The sequence below is a fragment of the Gopherus flavomarginatus genome, chromosome 20, assembly GCF_025201925.1.
Source record: "Gopherus flavomarginatus isolate rGopFla2 chromosome 20, rGopFla2.mat.asm, whole genome shotgun sequence".
In the NCBI taxonomy this organism is placed as follows: Eukaryota; Metazoa; Chordata; order Testudines; family Testudinidae; genus Gopherus; species Gopherus flavomarginatus.
The window spans coordinates 19,470,847-19,485,024 of record NC_066636.1 but is presented as its reverse complement, the minus strand read 5'-3'; the positions used below and the strand labels follow the sequence as shown (position 1 = coordinate 19,485,024).

The following is a 14,178-nucleotide window of genomic DNA, read 5'->3' as shown; positions in this document are numbered from 1 at the left end:
TCTGAAGTCAATACAATTACACTGGTGTAACAGACGGGCTCTTAGGAATGTTAATATCATGAGATGGGGATTGACTCAAAGTAAAAAATGCGAAAAGAAAAGGATGGATTTGGCTAAATGCATTCATGGCTGTTAGGTTAAAAACATCCCCAGTCTGGCAGCAATAGTGATGAGAGTAAAACTAAAACGCTTTGAGATCTACTGGTGGAAAGCACTAGGTATGTGCTAGGTGGGTTTATTATTATTATTCAGGAGCTCTTTAAAATAAACCCTGTCATCCTTGACCATTAATTAATTTTTAACTGAAAACCCCCAAAACTGCAAAATCAGCTGCTTAGCAGCTCTGTTTAGTTGTCATTTTTCAGCTTAGTTTCCCCTTTTCAGCTGTTTCAGCTTTGAAAATTGTACTATATTGTTCCATTTTCCTGTTGTTTTTTTAACATCTCGGCATTGTGGATCACTTTTCCCCTTGAGTTACACCATTATCTTTCCTTACCTCCAACAATCAGTGTGGATCCATTGTCAAAAATCAGATAGCTGCTGGATTTAACTGCACAGTAATAGTCACCAGAGTCCTTCTGCTGGAAGTTGTAGATTTCCAGTATTACGCCGTGTGTCTCGGGTTTGCAAGCAAACTTACTTACATTTTCATCATTTAAGCATTTCTTGATGCAGGTGGGCCCCTCACCTTCTCTTCTCCTGTACCAATAAACCGAAATGCCACTTCCTTCCAGTTTTTCTTTGGAAGAACAGGGGATCTTTGCTGAAGCACTAATTTCGACAAACAGGAATCGCTGAGTGGAGTACAGAGATAACTGTGCTCCCAACCCTGCAGAGACAAAACCGAGTATAGTGATTAACCTCCAATCGTCCTCGGCTACAAAATAAACTGGACACTTAGAATCCAAATGAATTAATCTTCATAATGTTCATGCCTTGTTAGAGATCATGCTAAGACTATATCAAAGCATGTGGATCTTTTAAGCTCTCTGAGCCTATAATAGAAGATGTTCCGTTTTCTCAATTCTAAAGGTAAATGCTCTAAGAAATGCTGAAGGATTTTACCCATGGAAGACAAGAGCAGGTATCTGACAAGCAGCATGTCTGTAGGAGTAAATAATGACCATCCTGCAACCCCGGCTCAAGGACTGCTGTCTACTATACTGCAAAAGAATCCAACAACATGAGCAGTGAATGCCTCCCTGGGGGATGGGCTGTGGCAGGTATTTGCACAGAAATCACGCTGGACGGGGCATGTCTGGTATTTCCAAGAGTAAATTGCCCCATTACTTGAAGGTGCTGGATTATTTCTGCTAGCCCCAAATTGCCCTCCTGGTTTTTGATAATGATCAGCAACAACTGGGACCTTACTAGGGTGACCAGACAGCAAGCGTGAAAAATCAGGACAGGGTGGGGGTAATAGGAACCCATATAAAAAAGCCCCAAATATCAGGACTGTCCCTATAAAATCAGGACATCTGGTCACCCTAGAGCTAGCACACAATGTCTTTCTAACACTGCAGCATGTTGATTCTCCCAGACAGACAGAGACACGCACACACGCACCACTCATTACAAATATGTCCTTTGCTCACATCAGATCTATACCTTCGAAGTGCCTAAAACTGAACACGACTCTAGGAGGAGGCAGGCGGTGGAGGCTGCGGACCCAAAGAGAAGGACTATCCCATTGGAACTGTCACCCACCTTGTCTGGTTCTCATTGGTGTTAAATGAGCAGAAGCCGTGATGGCCCCATGCTGTTGTCTGCTCGTTTTAGGTCCTGAACCTGCACTGAGAGTTGCCTGGGTAAATCTCTGTTTGCACGGAACCACATTAAAATCACGGGAGTCCACCTGGGTGCAGGAGTCTGACCAAGCAATTTTCAGGGCAGGGTCAGGGCCTTAGCTTGTATGTCCAGCATGAAGTTATTGCTTGTGTTATGCTGAAGTAAGGTCAGAGGATCCTGGTTCCTGCAGACTCAAGGAATATCCATCACCACACTGACTGACCTGCTCCCAGTGCCATCACTTATGCCAATGTGAAATGGTTGCCCAGCTTTCTTTGACTGGAATGGTAGTGTTCTGCACCCACATCACCTGGGGGCAAAGGACTGCACATGCTGGGAGTGAGGCCCAAGAGTGGGGTGTTGTGAGTCAGGCTGGGCGAAATTTTTCATCCAAAACTTCTGGCTGGTGAACAATGCTGATTCAGTGATACCGAACGTTTGGCAAATTTGTATCCGTTTTGCCAAATGGTTTTAATTGAAGACAAACAAAGACATTTGGAGAAACTCAAAATGTTTTGCTTTTTCGGTTCAAAAATGACTTTTCCTCCCTAACATTTGTGTGAATTTTATTTTAAAAAAAATGAAAAATGTATAAAGGTGATCAGAAACAAAACATTTGATTCCACCCACAATGTTTGTTTTTTTTTAACATTTTGATTCGCAGAAAATGTTGAAACATTTTGTGTTTAGTTTGGCTTGAAATAATTTTTCTCCCCATATTTGCCAGTGAACTAGGAAATCCATTAGACTTCCCACTCTGGTTCCAAGCTTATTCCACCGAGCGAATAGCTGAAAATGAACCGGCTTTGCAAAAGTGCCTAGCTCAGGCCAAGCATTGCTTGGGTTGCTTCGACTATGATATAGATGAAAAAAGGAATGACATTTTACTCATCCTTCAAAAAATAATGACTGACTTCTGCTGAAAAGTGGGGTGGAATTTTGCCAGGCTGTAATAAACAAAGAAACCGCAGTGACTATCGTAGTAACACACAGGGGCTCCTATCGTGCCAGGCATAGCACAGAGACGCAATGAAAGACAGTACCTGTCTTAGATACTCGTCTAGCCCCAATTGCCATAGTATCTGAGCAGCTCACAGCTCTTCATGGTATGGATCTTTACAACCTGCTTGTGAGAGAGGGCAGTGCTATGATCCCCATTGTACAGATGGGGAAACTGAGGCATGGCACGACTAAGCGATTTTTCCAAGGACACCCAGCAGGTCACTAGCAGAGCTTGGAATAGATCCCAGGTCTCCTGAGTCCTCATACAGTGCCTGGCCTACTAGACAATGCTGCTGGTCCACGTGATGCTTTCTGAAGGAACAGAGAGAACAAGGAAGCATAGCCGTCCTTATCTGGTTCACTTGCATCCTCTGGCATTTTATGCCCTCAGTTCCACAGGCTGCATTATTTCAGAAGTGGAAATGGAAAGAATGCGTATTGTCTTGAATTGGATTTCGGAACGATTTGACGATGCAGGCTATAAAAAACCCTGAGGGTGCAGTGGTGCTTTTTACTGGCCTTATTTTAAATAAAAGTGCAACAAGCGAAGCCACATCATAGAGTCTGTGGTCTTGGACAAAAGGGTGAGTCAGAGACCCAGCAAGATGGCCAAGGTGAGAATTCAAAGAGCTCATGTCTCTGCACGCTGAATGGAAAAAAAGATGCGGCTGGTTCTGTATCATTTCCTTCCTGGTCTCGCCTTCAGTGAGAACACAAAATAGGATGCCCAAAGTTGGGGGAGTTTTTGAAATACCGCAGGCTGGGTCTGCGCTGATGAGGGAACTTAAAGGAAATGGAAGAGAAAAGAGTGAGCGCTGCAGAGCTGGGCTGGTGTCACCTATACGACAGGATGTGTTTGTATAGCATCCCTCAGCATGGTCTCAGAAGGCTTTGCAAAATGATCTGCAAATGAGAGCCAACGGGGAGTGTACGTCTCAGAGGGCAAGGAACAGGCTCCAGAGCCTTTCCCTTCGAAGGCCTTGTCTAGCACCGGCTGGGGATTTTCCAACGAAAACATTTTTCTATGGAAAATGCTGATTTGTCCAAACCGAAGCTGTTCACGGGAAAAGTTTGGTTTCAACGAATCTCCCAGTTAGAAACGTGGGAGGAAAGAACAATTTTGACATTGTCCGACCATTTTGACGTTTTCGAAATAGTTTCATTTTTCAGTTCAAAGTCACTTTTTGTTTCAAAATTTCAGTAGATTTATACGAGAAAAAAGGTCAAAATGGGGGGGGGGGAAAGGACAAAATTGAAATTTCTATTGACCCAATATGAAAAAAAAATCAGATATTACTTTGCAATTTTTTTTCGAGATTTCATGTTTTCATCCCAATTCCGAGTGGGGGAAAAAAATGTCAAAAATCTCAAAAATTCTCACAGAATGGGAAAACCATTTCCCACCCAGCTCTAACCTTGTCTACAGACCAAAGCTGTCTTGCTTTAACTGTACAAGTATAGTTAGATTAGTACAACTCCCCTTATCTCGATGTAGTTATACTGATAGAAAACTGTTGATCACACTACAGCTCTTTTCCATATGGAAAGGGAAATTAGCTATCCTGATATAAGGCGTCTTTATACTGGTAAACTTATCCACACTATAGTGTACTGGCATAACTATTCTGGTAAGAAATCACACTGCTAACCAACATATTTATACCAGTGTAACTTTTCAGTGTAGACCAGTTCACTGCAGACCAATGTCACGGGTTCAAATCCAGTTGTCATTTTGATGGCCTACGTGAAATGTTGTAGGACTCAAACTAAAACTGCTCAGAGCCTGCACCTGTCCACTTGGCATTTACTTGTTTGCAGTCAGGACAATGAAACCAAGACATGGAAACAGCACTCCCATCTCCCCCCAGCTATGGGCCCTGCAGCTCAGGGTTGAGACTGAGGGGGGGAAGTTTGCCATGCTGTTGTCCGGACTGACAATCAGAAGACTCCAGTCTCCAGGACTGTCAACTTCTCTCTTCTTAGCTACACTAAAGTCACTTTTTAAATTAAAAATGGAAAACAGCAGAGAGTAAATGCACCTTGAATTCAATTCTAAAAGCTGCAATGCACTGACAGCTCAGAGGGAGCTGGCAACTGCAATGCAAAGGTCTCCTGCTGCCCTATTGATCCATCCCGGTATAGAGTTGGGGCACATTAATGGCCAAAGACAGCCTCAGCTCTGGGCATGAAATGCCCTTTGACATTAATGGGATCTGGGTTATAGAAGTACAGGTATTTGATCCTACAGACAGTAGGGCAAAGGTATTCCATTGAACTCAATGGTGTTAGACACACAAAACCCTTTGGAGGAGCTGGGCCTACGAACATATAATGATGAATTAATAAACCAGGCTGTGAATATTAACAAAGGCTGATTTTTAGAAATGCTTTTCAGCTCACGTTCACTTCATTTGCAGACGTGGATGCTCTGAAAATCAGGTCCTAAGGAGTTTAAAACCAGAAAGAACTAATACTTCCCTTTACTGCTCCTGGGGCTTTCATTTTTAAAGTTTATTCCCTTTCATCTTCTATTAGATTGTTTCACTTTTTGCCCCCTGCCTTTTACATATGTGTTGTTTTTTAATTCAGTAGGAAGGTTGCTAGCTCAGCTGGTGTTTAAGCAAGGCTGGAGCTCAGCCCCTGAAATGTTTGTTCATTTCAACCACAAGTTGTGATCATTGGTGTTTAGTTATTTTTTATTCAGAGGGTTAATTGGATAGCCAATTCTGGGTGCTGCAATGAAATGTGCTTCTACCACAGTGACACCTTGTGGCTGAATGGAAATTTAAGCCGGGCAACTGCTAACAAAAAATCCAGGGAGCCATACAGACCCCATTTAAAATAGTATTGCCAGTCCCAAGCATTCAAAAATCATGTCAGGTCAGGCCCCTCAAAATCATTCACTGGCTTACAAATCATGAGATTTTTAAAAAGAACCACTGTGGGGTTCTTTTCATTTGCTTTCTGGGGTCGTAGCCTTTAGGGGTCACATTTTCACAGTTTGGACACGAGAATGAGAAACTTATTTTTGGGGAAAAAAAATGAAAGCTGAAATTCTCACATAGTAACTTGACTCTAGGAGCTGTGGCTTTAAGAAAAGCACTCATTAGGCTCTGTAAGAAATATAATAAATAATCACACATTATTAGTTATTATTTGTGTAGTGGCAGCACCCTAGGGGCTCCAATCGGGGGTCAGGACGCCACTGTGCTAGATGCTGTATAAACAGAACAAAAAAAAGAGCCCCAGCAGGCTCATTGGATGGATTTTCTCTCGCATCCATTTGTCTCCATGCTGTGCCTGGAGCTGGTGGATATTGTTTAAGGGTGTGTGGATTTTTTTGGGGGGAGGGAGGAATGACTCCCCCCAAAACCCTGGACTTGGGGGGAGTTCAGCCCCAGATCCAAACTTTGCAACTTCAGTTTTCTGTGCATTTTTCACTAAGACCTTAGCAAAGCAAAACCCCTGCCCAGTCCTGCCCGGAGCAGGCAGCATTCTGGTCCCTCCGCTCTGAGCACCCGAGCATCCACCCTGCCTCTTGCTCCTGGCCGTGGCCACGCCCAGAAAACTACAATTCCCGCCATGCCGTGGGGCAGGGCGGTTGAGCTGTGCCGGCGACAACCTAATTCGGGGGCATGCGTCCCGCCTCCGCCCCCGCCACGCCCATTGGCCAGCCAGGCCACGTCAATCCGCTGGGGGCGGGGCCCACTGCCGGGCTTTGTCGTCCCCTGCTCGGCTTCCGTAGCGGGCGGGAGCGCAGGTGCGGCAGCTCCCAGCCAGGGGAAGCGGTGGGGCGGCCTGACCCCGGGCCCCAGAGCCTGACCCCCCCTCGGCCCCTCCCCCCAGTCCCGGGCCCCAGAGCCTGAGTCCCCCCCCTCGGCCCCTCCCCCCAGTCCCGGGCCCCAGAGCCTGACCCCCCCCTCGGCCCCTCCCCCCAGTCCCGGGCCCCAGAGCCTGACCCCCCCCTCGGCCCCTCCCCCCAGTCCTGACCCCCCCCCCCCGCTCTGAGCCTGCCCCGCCACCCCAGATCTTGACCCCCCCCACCCAGTCCTGGGCCCCGGAACCTGACGCCCCACCCCCACCCCCGTGCAGCCATGGGGGCCACCGTGTTCTTCGGCTGCACGTTCGTGGCCTTCGGCCCGGCCTTCTCCCTCTTCCTGCTCACTGTGGCCGGGGACCCGCTCCGGGTCATCATCCTGGTGGCGGGGTGAGTTGGGGGCTGGGGACAGCCTGCCCCCGGGGGAGAGCTGGCGGGGGGGCGGGGGGTGGGTAATAGGGATTTCTCGTGTGGTGTCTGGAGAGGCTGGGTACGGGGGGTGGAGCTGGGGGCTGAGGGGGCGCCCCCATGGAAGTCATTCTAGGGCTGAGTGAATCAAGGGGAGATCCTTGGTGAGGAGGTGCAGGGAACACCCCCACTCCCCCGTGCATGCATGATCCGCCTGGTGGTGGGGTGGGTCCATACTGGGCATCCCCTCTAGGGCAGGGGCTGGACTTGTCTGAGGTCCTAGTCAGGGTATGTGTTGAGGTGGAGGTGCTAGAGACCCCTGTGGAGGAGCTGGATCCCCAGGAGCTGGAGGGGGAACACTAGGATGATCATACTGGCAGCTGGGGGTGGGGACTCATTGGATAGGGGGTTGCTAGGGACCCCATCAGGTTGATTGTCACATGGGGGAGGCCTGGGATGAGATGAAGGTTGCCCCTGTCTCTGGGTGACAGACCTGGACTAGGCTGAGTCTCCCCCATTCCAGGCAGAGTGAGACTTTAACTTTCTAGCACTGTTTGGAAAGTGGGAAACTAAACCTGCTTTTCCTGGCTTCTCGCCTTTTGTTTTCTGCCTTTCGGACGGAACTCTGAACATTCTTGGGAGGATTAAGTTGCCCCCCACGTCTCCTGGTTTCCCAGCAATTGAGTTCCCAGACTTCAACTCTCATGTTCCAGAAGGGACACAATGGCCATATGGCTGCAGCCATGTTATCTGTGTACCAACCGTACAGGCTGGGTGAGACATCTCCAGCTGGCGCCAAACAGCAGCTACGGAGCAAGCGTGGTCTGGATTTAAACCACCTTTGCTACTCTGAAATCCACGTAGTGCTCAGTGTTTGCACTGTCCTGTTGTGCAGGATCTTTTTGGAGTGGGGGTTCGGATTGCTTGGCTGCTTTAGCTGCTGAGCGGTGTTGTATGTTGTGCTTTTAAAGAGCCGGTTACATGTGTCTCTTGGCTGCAGGCTGACCCTGTAATACAATATCCCTCAGTGAATCTCTGGCAGCCGAGATTGAACATTGGACCTCTGGGTAGAAAATCATGAGGCTCTACTGCCTGAACTAAAAGACCCACATTGGAGCAGGCTCATGAATGGCCCTGCCACCACTAGGGGGTGATAGAGCACCCCACCAAGTGGGCGGGGGTTACAGGCTCCTTGTGACAAATGGACATTTATTATTTGCAAAACCTATATTGAAACCTTTCTTAAGACCGCCCAGTATTTGCTCCTCTGTGTTGACTATTGCAGGAGCTGCCAGTCAATCAGTAACAACAGCTGGTGATGCTTATGAGTCAGCAGCAGCATGAGGTGTTTGCTGCTTATGGAAGGGAGTCGGAGCAGCCCAGATCAATGGTTGCAGTGGTCTGTTTCTCACCGCAGGGATGGGCCTGGGAAGGAGACCCATGTTCTTGAATCTTCCCAATTTTACAGAGAGGAAGTGCTTTGCCTCGAGTTGCTGAGTGAGTCAGTGTCAGCTCTAGGAGTAGAGCCTAGGCCAAACACTTCCTCCTTGCCCCCTGCCTGGGAGAAGCATGGCTCACACAAGCAGGATCACGTGTGGTATGAGAAGATAAAAGTTCCCTTACTAAGCGCATGACCCACAGGGAAACTGCTGCAGTGACAACACACATCTTAGCGTGTTTCCCATTTCTCTCTCTCTCTCTCTCTCTGACAGGGCGTTTTTCTGGCTAGTTTCCCTGCTGCTGGCCTCTTTGATCTGGTTCATTTCAGTGCAGCTCAGCAATCGGGAGGACTCCAGGCTGCAGTATGGCCTCCTGGTCTTTGGGGCTGCGGTGTCGGTGCTGCTGCAGGAGGCGTTTCGATTTGCCTACTTCAAGCTACTCAAGTAAGAGTACACCCCTAAGAGCAGCCTGTTTCCCCCTGTGTGAAATGGGGCCTGTGAGGCTTCCCTCCTGGGGAAGGTGCTGTGAGATCTGCTGATGAAAAGCACTAGATCAGAGCTAGGCGTTATTATTAGAAACCACGGGTGGCACCTGATCGTTGATCCTGCTCCGAAGTGTGTTGCCCCCGTGTCTTGTAGATATGATCAATTAGCTGCTCTTTTTCTCTGCCACTTGTTTCATCAATACCACCTCCCCGTGTATGCCGCCAGCCCCTCTTCCGGTGCATGTCCTGCTTCAAACCCATCAGCCATTCTCTTCTTTCTCTGACCCCCAGGAAAGCCGACGAAGGCTTGGCGACTCTCAGTGAGGATGGGCAGTCTCCCATCTCCCTCAAGCAGATGGCCTATGGTGAGTAAGCTGCTGGGCTAGACCCTGTGCTTCCCCTCCCCCTGCGTAAATGACTGACCCCTCCACGCACCGTTTTGGCCATGCCATGCAGCAGGTCTAGGGTGCCCGGATACCACGGTGATGGGGGTGATGTAAGAGTTGGAACAGAGCAGCCAGGCACTGCTGACTCTGTGTTGCAATCGCTGGCTGGCAGTCATGCTTCCCTCTGTTAACCTCTGCCACCTGCCAGTAGCCTTGGCGCATGCTTAGGATGCATCTTCCTCCTCTTGCTGGTCCCATCCCCTGCGTACTCCAGAACACATTGGACACAGCCCTGCAATGCACTGAATTCTCCAGGCATCTCCGGATGGTAAGTCTGACTCCTCGCCTCCTGGAAGAGCAGGGGTAACATGGAAGATGCTGGGGAACTCCCGTGCGCTTGTCAAAGGAGTCCAAAGCTCATTGTGGTGCATCGCGCAGCTGCTGGTAACTTCAGTGCTGTTTGGTCAATATCCTCTTCCTCCTCCTAGTATCGGGGCTGTCCTTCGGGATCATCAGTGGGGTCTTCTCAGTCATTAACATCCTGGCGGACTCCATAGGGCCGGGCATCGTAGGAATCCACGGGGATTCGCCTTATTACTTCATCACGTCAGGTAAGGCAGGAGCCTCTGTGTGCTTGGGAATGACGGAGCTGCTCCTGGCCTGGTGCCATTTATTGGGCTGGGCTCGGCTCAGAGCTCAGGTCAAACGCAGCTGGAGGAACCAGCTTTCCCTCCGGCTGCAGAAGGTCAGGTACACCCAGAACCAGAGGAGACTGTTGGGGCATGATGCCAGGCTGCCCCGTCCCTCTCTGTCAGCCAACAGCTAAATAGATCATCGCAGCAACATCCATCTTGGGAGGCAGTGCTGTCTACTGGTTAGAGCAGGAAACCGGGAGTCTAGGGAGCAATTGTTAATTGTGGCCTCATTGATGTAAACAGTAAACCTCCTTTTGGCTTCAGTGGGGTTCTGGTCCCAGCTCTGCCAGTGATCGTTGTGTGACCTTGGGCCCTCACTAAAAAGGTGGTTCCCTGCTGGTGAGGCTCTGAATCTTGATGACTAGCACGCGTCTTGAGAGCCCGGGATGAAAGGGACTAGAAGAGGGTTATTGTTACGTAGCCTGGAGGAACCACTTGTGGCTACAGCTGTGAATCCTTCTTCCAAATGAGATATGACACCTGGGCCCTCACTGATTGGGGTCGCTAATGATTCCCATAAAGACCGGGATGTTAGCCTCAAATTTATCCCCTTTACCAACTTCAGATTCCACTGGAGAAACGATTCCCACCTCCTCCTATAAAAGCTTATTGTGTGGGATGGCTGCTGGCTCCACTCCAGAGGTGGCTGCATTTCAGTAACCATGCACAAAGCTGTCTGCAAAATGCTTTGGGATCCTCCAGCTGGAAAGGTGGTATAGAAGTGGGGAGACAGTGGTAACATGTTGCTGTTGTGAAGGTTTGGGGTGCTGACACTGCACTGGTCTGACCCTCTGTCTCTCTCTCAGCATTCCTGACCATGGCCGTCGTCTTCCTACACACGTTCTGGGGAGTGATCTTCTTTGACGCCTGCGAGAGGCGGCAGTATTGGTCCCTGGCCCTGGTGGTGGCCAGTCACCTCGTCACGTCCGGGTTGGTGAGTGGGGCTGAAGTCATTGCTGGATAGAGAGAGGTGATCGGATCTGACGGGGCTGGCCGGCAGTGCGGGGATGGCTGGCTGGCGCTGTCCTGGGCTTTGAGGGGAGGATGAGAGCCCAGGGGGAGTGGGAAATGGGATAGTCCGTGCTGCAGCAACAGTGCTACACAGTACACTTGTTTTCTGAAATGTCACAGAAGCTCATTCAGGGCTAGTCACTCCCTGTTCTGCCCTTCCCACTGCGGCAGCTGATCCTGACGTGCTTGTGAGGAGAGGGGGCTTAAGCAGTGTTAATAAAGGACTTAACGGATCCCGAAAGCCCCTTGCAAGGGGCTCTGTATTATCCACTAAGCTCCTTATGGTGAAACTGCCGGGCAGAAGTTGCAGCAGGGATCAGCATTGCTCTGCTCAGAGTGGAGGGGGTGGGGGATGGAGGGAATGCTGCCAGTCTCCCCCGCCCCCAAAGACTTAGATGTGTTGGTGTGGAACAGACTGCCTGGACCTGGGGCAGTCGCTGGGATCGGGTGCCGGGGCTCTGCAGGGAGACGGAAGGCGGCAGCACTTCTGACCTCGCTCTCCCTCCATCTCTTCTAGACGTTCCTGAATCCCTGGTACCAGGCCAGCCTCATCCCCATTTACATCATCACCGTCTCCATGGGCATTTGGGCCTTCTTCACAGCCGGAGGCTCCTTGCGCAACATCCTCTCCTGCCTCTCCTGTAAGGATCTAGCCAGCCCCCTTGGGATGGGGGGAGCAATACCACATTCACTGAAAGTGCTCGATAGTGGCACTAATCCACTCAGGAGACTCCCTTGGCCTAAGGGTGCTGTGGGGGGCACTGGCACATGGACAGCGGCCGCCTAATGATCCGCTCCAGAACGATTGGCTTGAAATGATGCAAGCTAGGAAGGCCTCTGTGACCCTGATCCTGCTCAGCCTGCAGGGGGAGGGGGAAGCAAGTGGGATGGGATTAGCCAGGGATTTCCACTAGATCGGGACTGCTCCACCCCTGATGTCTGGTTGGGGAGGGCTGTTCCTCGGAGCGCAGGCTCTCTTGTGGTAGACACTCCCAACCAGGCACTGGGGCTGGGATTGCACAGACACTGCTCCATCGCTAACCGGCTGAACGCAGCGATGGGGAAACAGCCCTAGTAAGTCCTAGTCATCTCCCAGCCCCACGAGCCGCAGCCCTGGCCCTGCGAGACGTTCGCTCGCCGTTGGCCTGCTCAGTCCTTGCTCTTGCAGCTGAGCCCCTCAGCAGGGAGACTGGTGTGGGCCACGTAGTGCCGGTGACGTCCACCCTGGAGCAGCCTCCCCTGCTAGGGCACAGGCTGCGGATGATCTCAAGCCTCCTGCGGAAGCTGGATTCGAACCCGTGAGCCAGAGGTAGAAGAGTATGAAACCTTTAAGCCACCCAAGCTGCCTCTTGTGTTCTCCATTGCTGTTTGGCTCAGCCAGGCCCCCTGCTGCCAGAGACTGCCTGAGCTGCTGACCTTGGCCCTTCCCTTGCAGGTAAACAGGAGGAAGACAACCGAGTGATGGTGTACTCTGCGCTGCAGGTCCCCGTCGAGGACTGAGCGCCTCCTCAGGCCGCCGCCTGCCTGCCAGAGACAGCCGGGGAAGACCAATACCCCAAGTGCCCTGTTCTCTGCAGCTGGGAGCAGCCTGGGACACCCCCTCCCCGTGGCAGGAGCTGGGGCATGGGACTCTGAGCCTGTCAGAGCAGCTCGCCCTGCTCATGGGGCTGGGCTGCTGCGCTGGTGGAGACGTGGCTGGGATTGCGAGGTTGAGTGCTGTGGCCCTGGCGGTCTCTGTGCTGGTCATTCAGGGGCCTGGGGCATCGCCAGACTTTCTTTCCCTCTTGTCAGCTGCAAAGGACTGAATCTCTGACTGGGCCTCTTGGACTGAAACCTGCCCGGAATCGGGCTCATGGCGGGTCTTGCGAACTCCGATGCCCCCTCCCTGTATGAACGTGCTGCCCGTTTTGGAGGTGAATTGTCCCACGGTTCCTCTATCTGACTGTGGCTGCAGCAGAGGATGCTGGAAAGTCCTGTCCGGTAGCACTGACGCGTGTCACTTTTGAAATGGTCTTTGATTGGCATCTATTTCTCTGTATCTCTACGGATACCGTAGGGTCTGGGTTAGCGCCTCGGCTGGCGGAGCAGGGAGCCTGTCTGGCTGCCTGCCCTGGGGCCATGAAGGAGCCTCTCAACTCTGAGCCTTGCCCCAGGGTTTGTGGTAGTGAGGACAGCTGTGGCTTTTGTGTGTGTACCCCGGTGCCAGTGTAACCGGCTCAGCTGGGAACTCGCCCGCCAGCAAAGGTTGGCCTGTTTTGGGGAGGGCTCAGCTAGAACAGAACTCCAAAAGGATGGGGTTTGCCTTCCCCCTGAGGTGCAACCAATCCTGCTAACTTCCGTCCAGTGACAGCTGGCTGAGGGCACCTCCTGCAGGGTTAGTGAGCCCAAGATCTCTGGGTAATGTCTAGAAACTCTACGACATTCTGTCCTTGGACTCCTCCCCAGCAACGCACGCATGTGTCTCAGCCTGAGGGACCTGCCCCATTGCAGGCTGAGCTCCCAGCTACGTGTGGGAAGCATCTGGGGAAAAGGTAGGCATGCATCCTGTGTTGCTCCCAGGCACCCCGTACTGGGAGGTCATGCAGCAGCCATGGGGGGTGCAGCATGCAAGTCATGCCCCAGAATGGAGGGGAAGGATCTGATTTAGGGGGTGCTGCTGCAGAACGGTTTGCAGTATTGCTGGCTCTGCAAGGGCTAATCTGCAGTAGCAGGCACTGCCCAGCTATCAGCAATGCCATGCGGCAGCTCGTCTCCAGAGAACCAGATGCTTCCGGTGCTGTGGAAGAGGGCCAAATGGTGCTGCTTTGTTCAGGGGCTAAAAGGGTTGCCTTGCAAACCTCATCCCGGAGACTCCCTGAGGGTGAAGAGCAGTGACAGGCCAGTTGCTGTCTGCTACAAGAAGCTGAAAATCTCAGTGTGTGTTTGTTTTTCCCCCTAAGTTTGGGAGAAGATTCACTACATGTCTGTAAAATTGGGATTTTTTTAAAATATTTTTTTGATTCAGAGTAAAATCCTTTTAATAGAGACGCTGTGATGACTAATAAAGTCTTCTTTTGTAATGGGGCAGGAGTGAGACCTGGTGTTTCCTTCTGGCTATGTCTGGGGTAAATCCACTTATTTTAGGGGGGCAGGGGGAGATTGTATCCC

At 51.0% G+C, this 14,178-nt stretch overlaps 1 protein-coding gene across 2 annotated transcripts; it reads left to right on the top strand.

Moving 5' to 3' along the window:
• The first annotated feature begins 6,806 nt into the window (after positions 1-6,806).
• On the top strand, positions 6,807-14,094 carry APH1A (aph-1 homolog A, gamma-secretase subunit). Of its 2 annotated transcripts, XM_050930412.1 has the most exons (7): positions 6,808-6,997; positions 8,728-8,898; positions 9,231-9,304; positions 9,814-9,936; positions 10,827-10,954; positions 11,549-11,672; positions 12,467-14,094. In XM_050930412.1, exons 1-7 carry the CDS (start codon positions 6,885-6,887, stop codon positions 12,529-12,531), a joined length of 798 nt encoding a protein of 265 aa, XP_050786369.1. In that variant the 5' UTR covers positions 6,808-6,884; the 3' UTR covers positions 12,532-14,094. The 2 variants fall into 2 exon arrangements, with proteins under 2 accessions (XP_050786370.1, XP_050786369.1); XM_050930413.1 differs by lacking the exon at positions 9,814-9,936 and having other exon boundaries at positions 6,807-6,997.
• The last annotated feature ends 84 nt before the right edge of the window (positions 14,095-14,178 follow it).

Coding starts and splice junctions, on each gene's coding strand:
- APH1A (XM_050930412.1), top strand. CDS start 6,885: ATGGGGGCCACCGTGTTCTTCGGCTGCACGTTCGTGGCCTTCGGCCCG. Junction 6,998..8,727: donor GTCATCATCCTGGTGGCGGG/GTGAGTTGGGGG, acceptor TCTCTCTGACAG/GGCGTTTTTCTGGCTAGTTT. Junction 8,899..9,230: donor GCCTACTTCAAGCTACTCAA/GTAAGAGTACAC, acceptor TCTGACCCCCAG/GAAAGCCGACGAAGGCTTGG.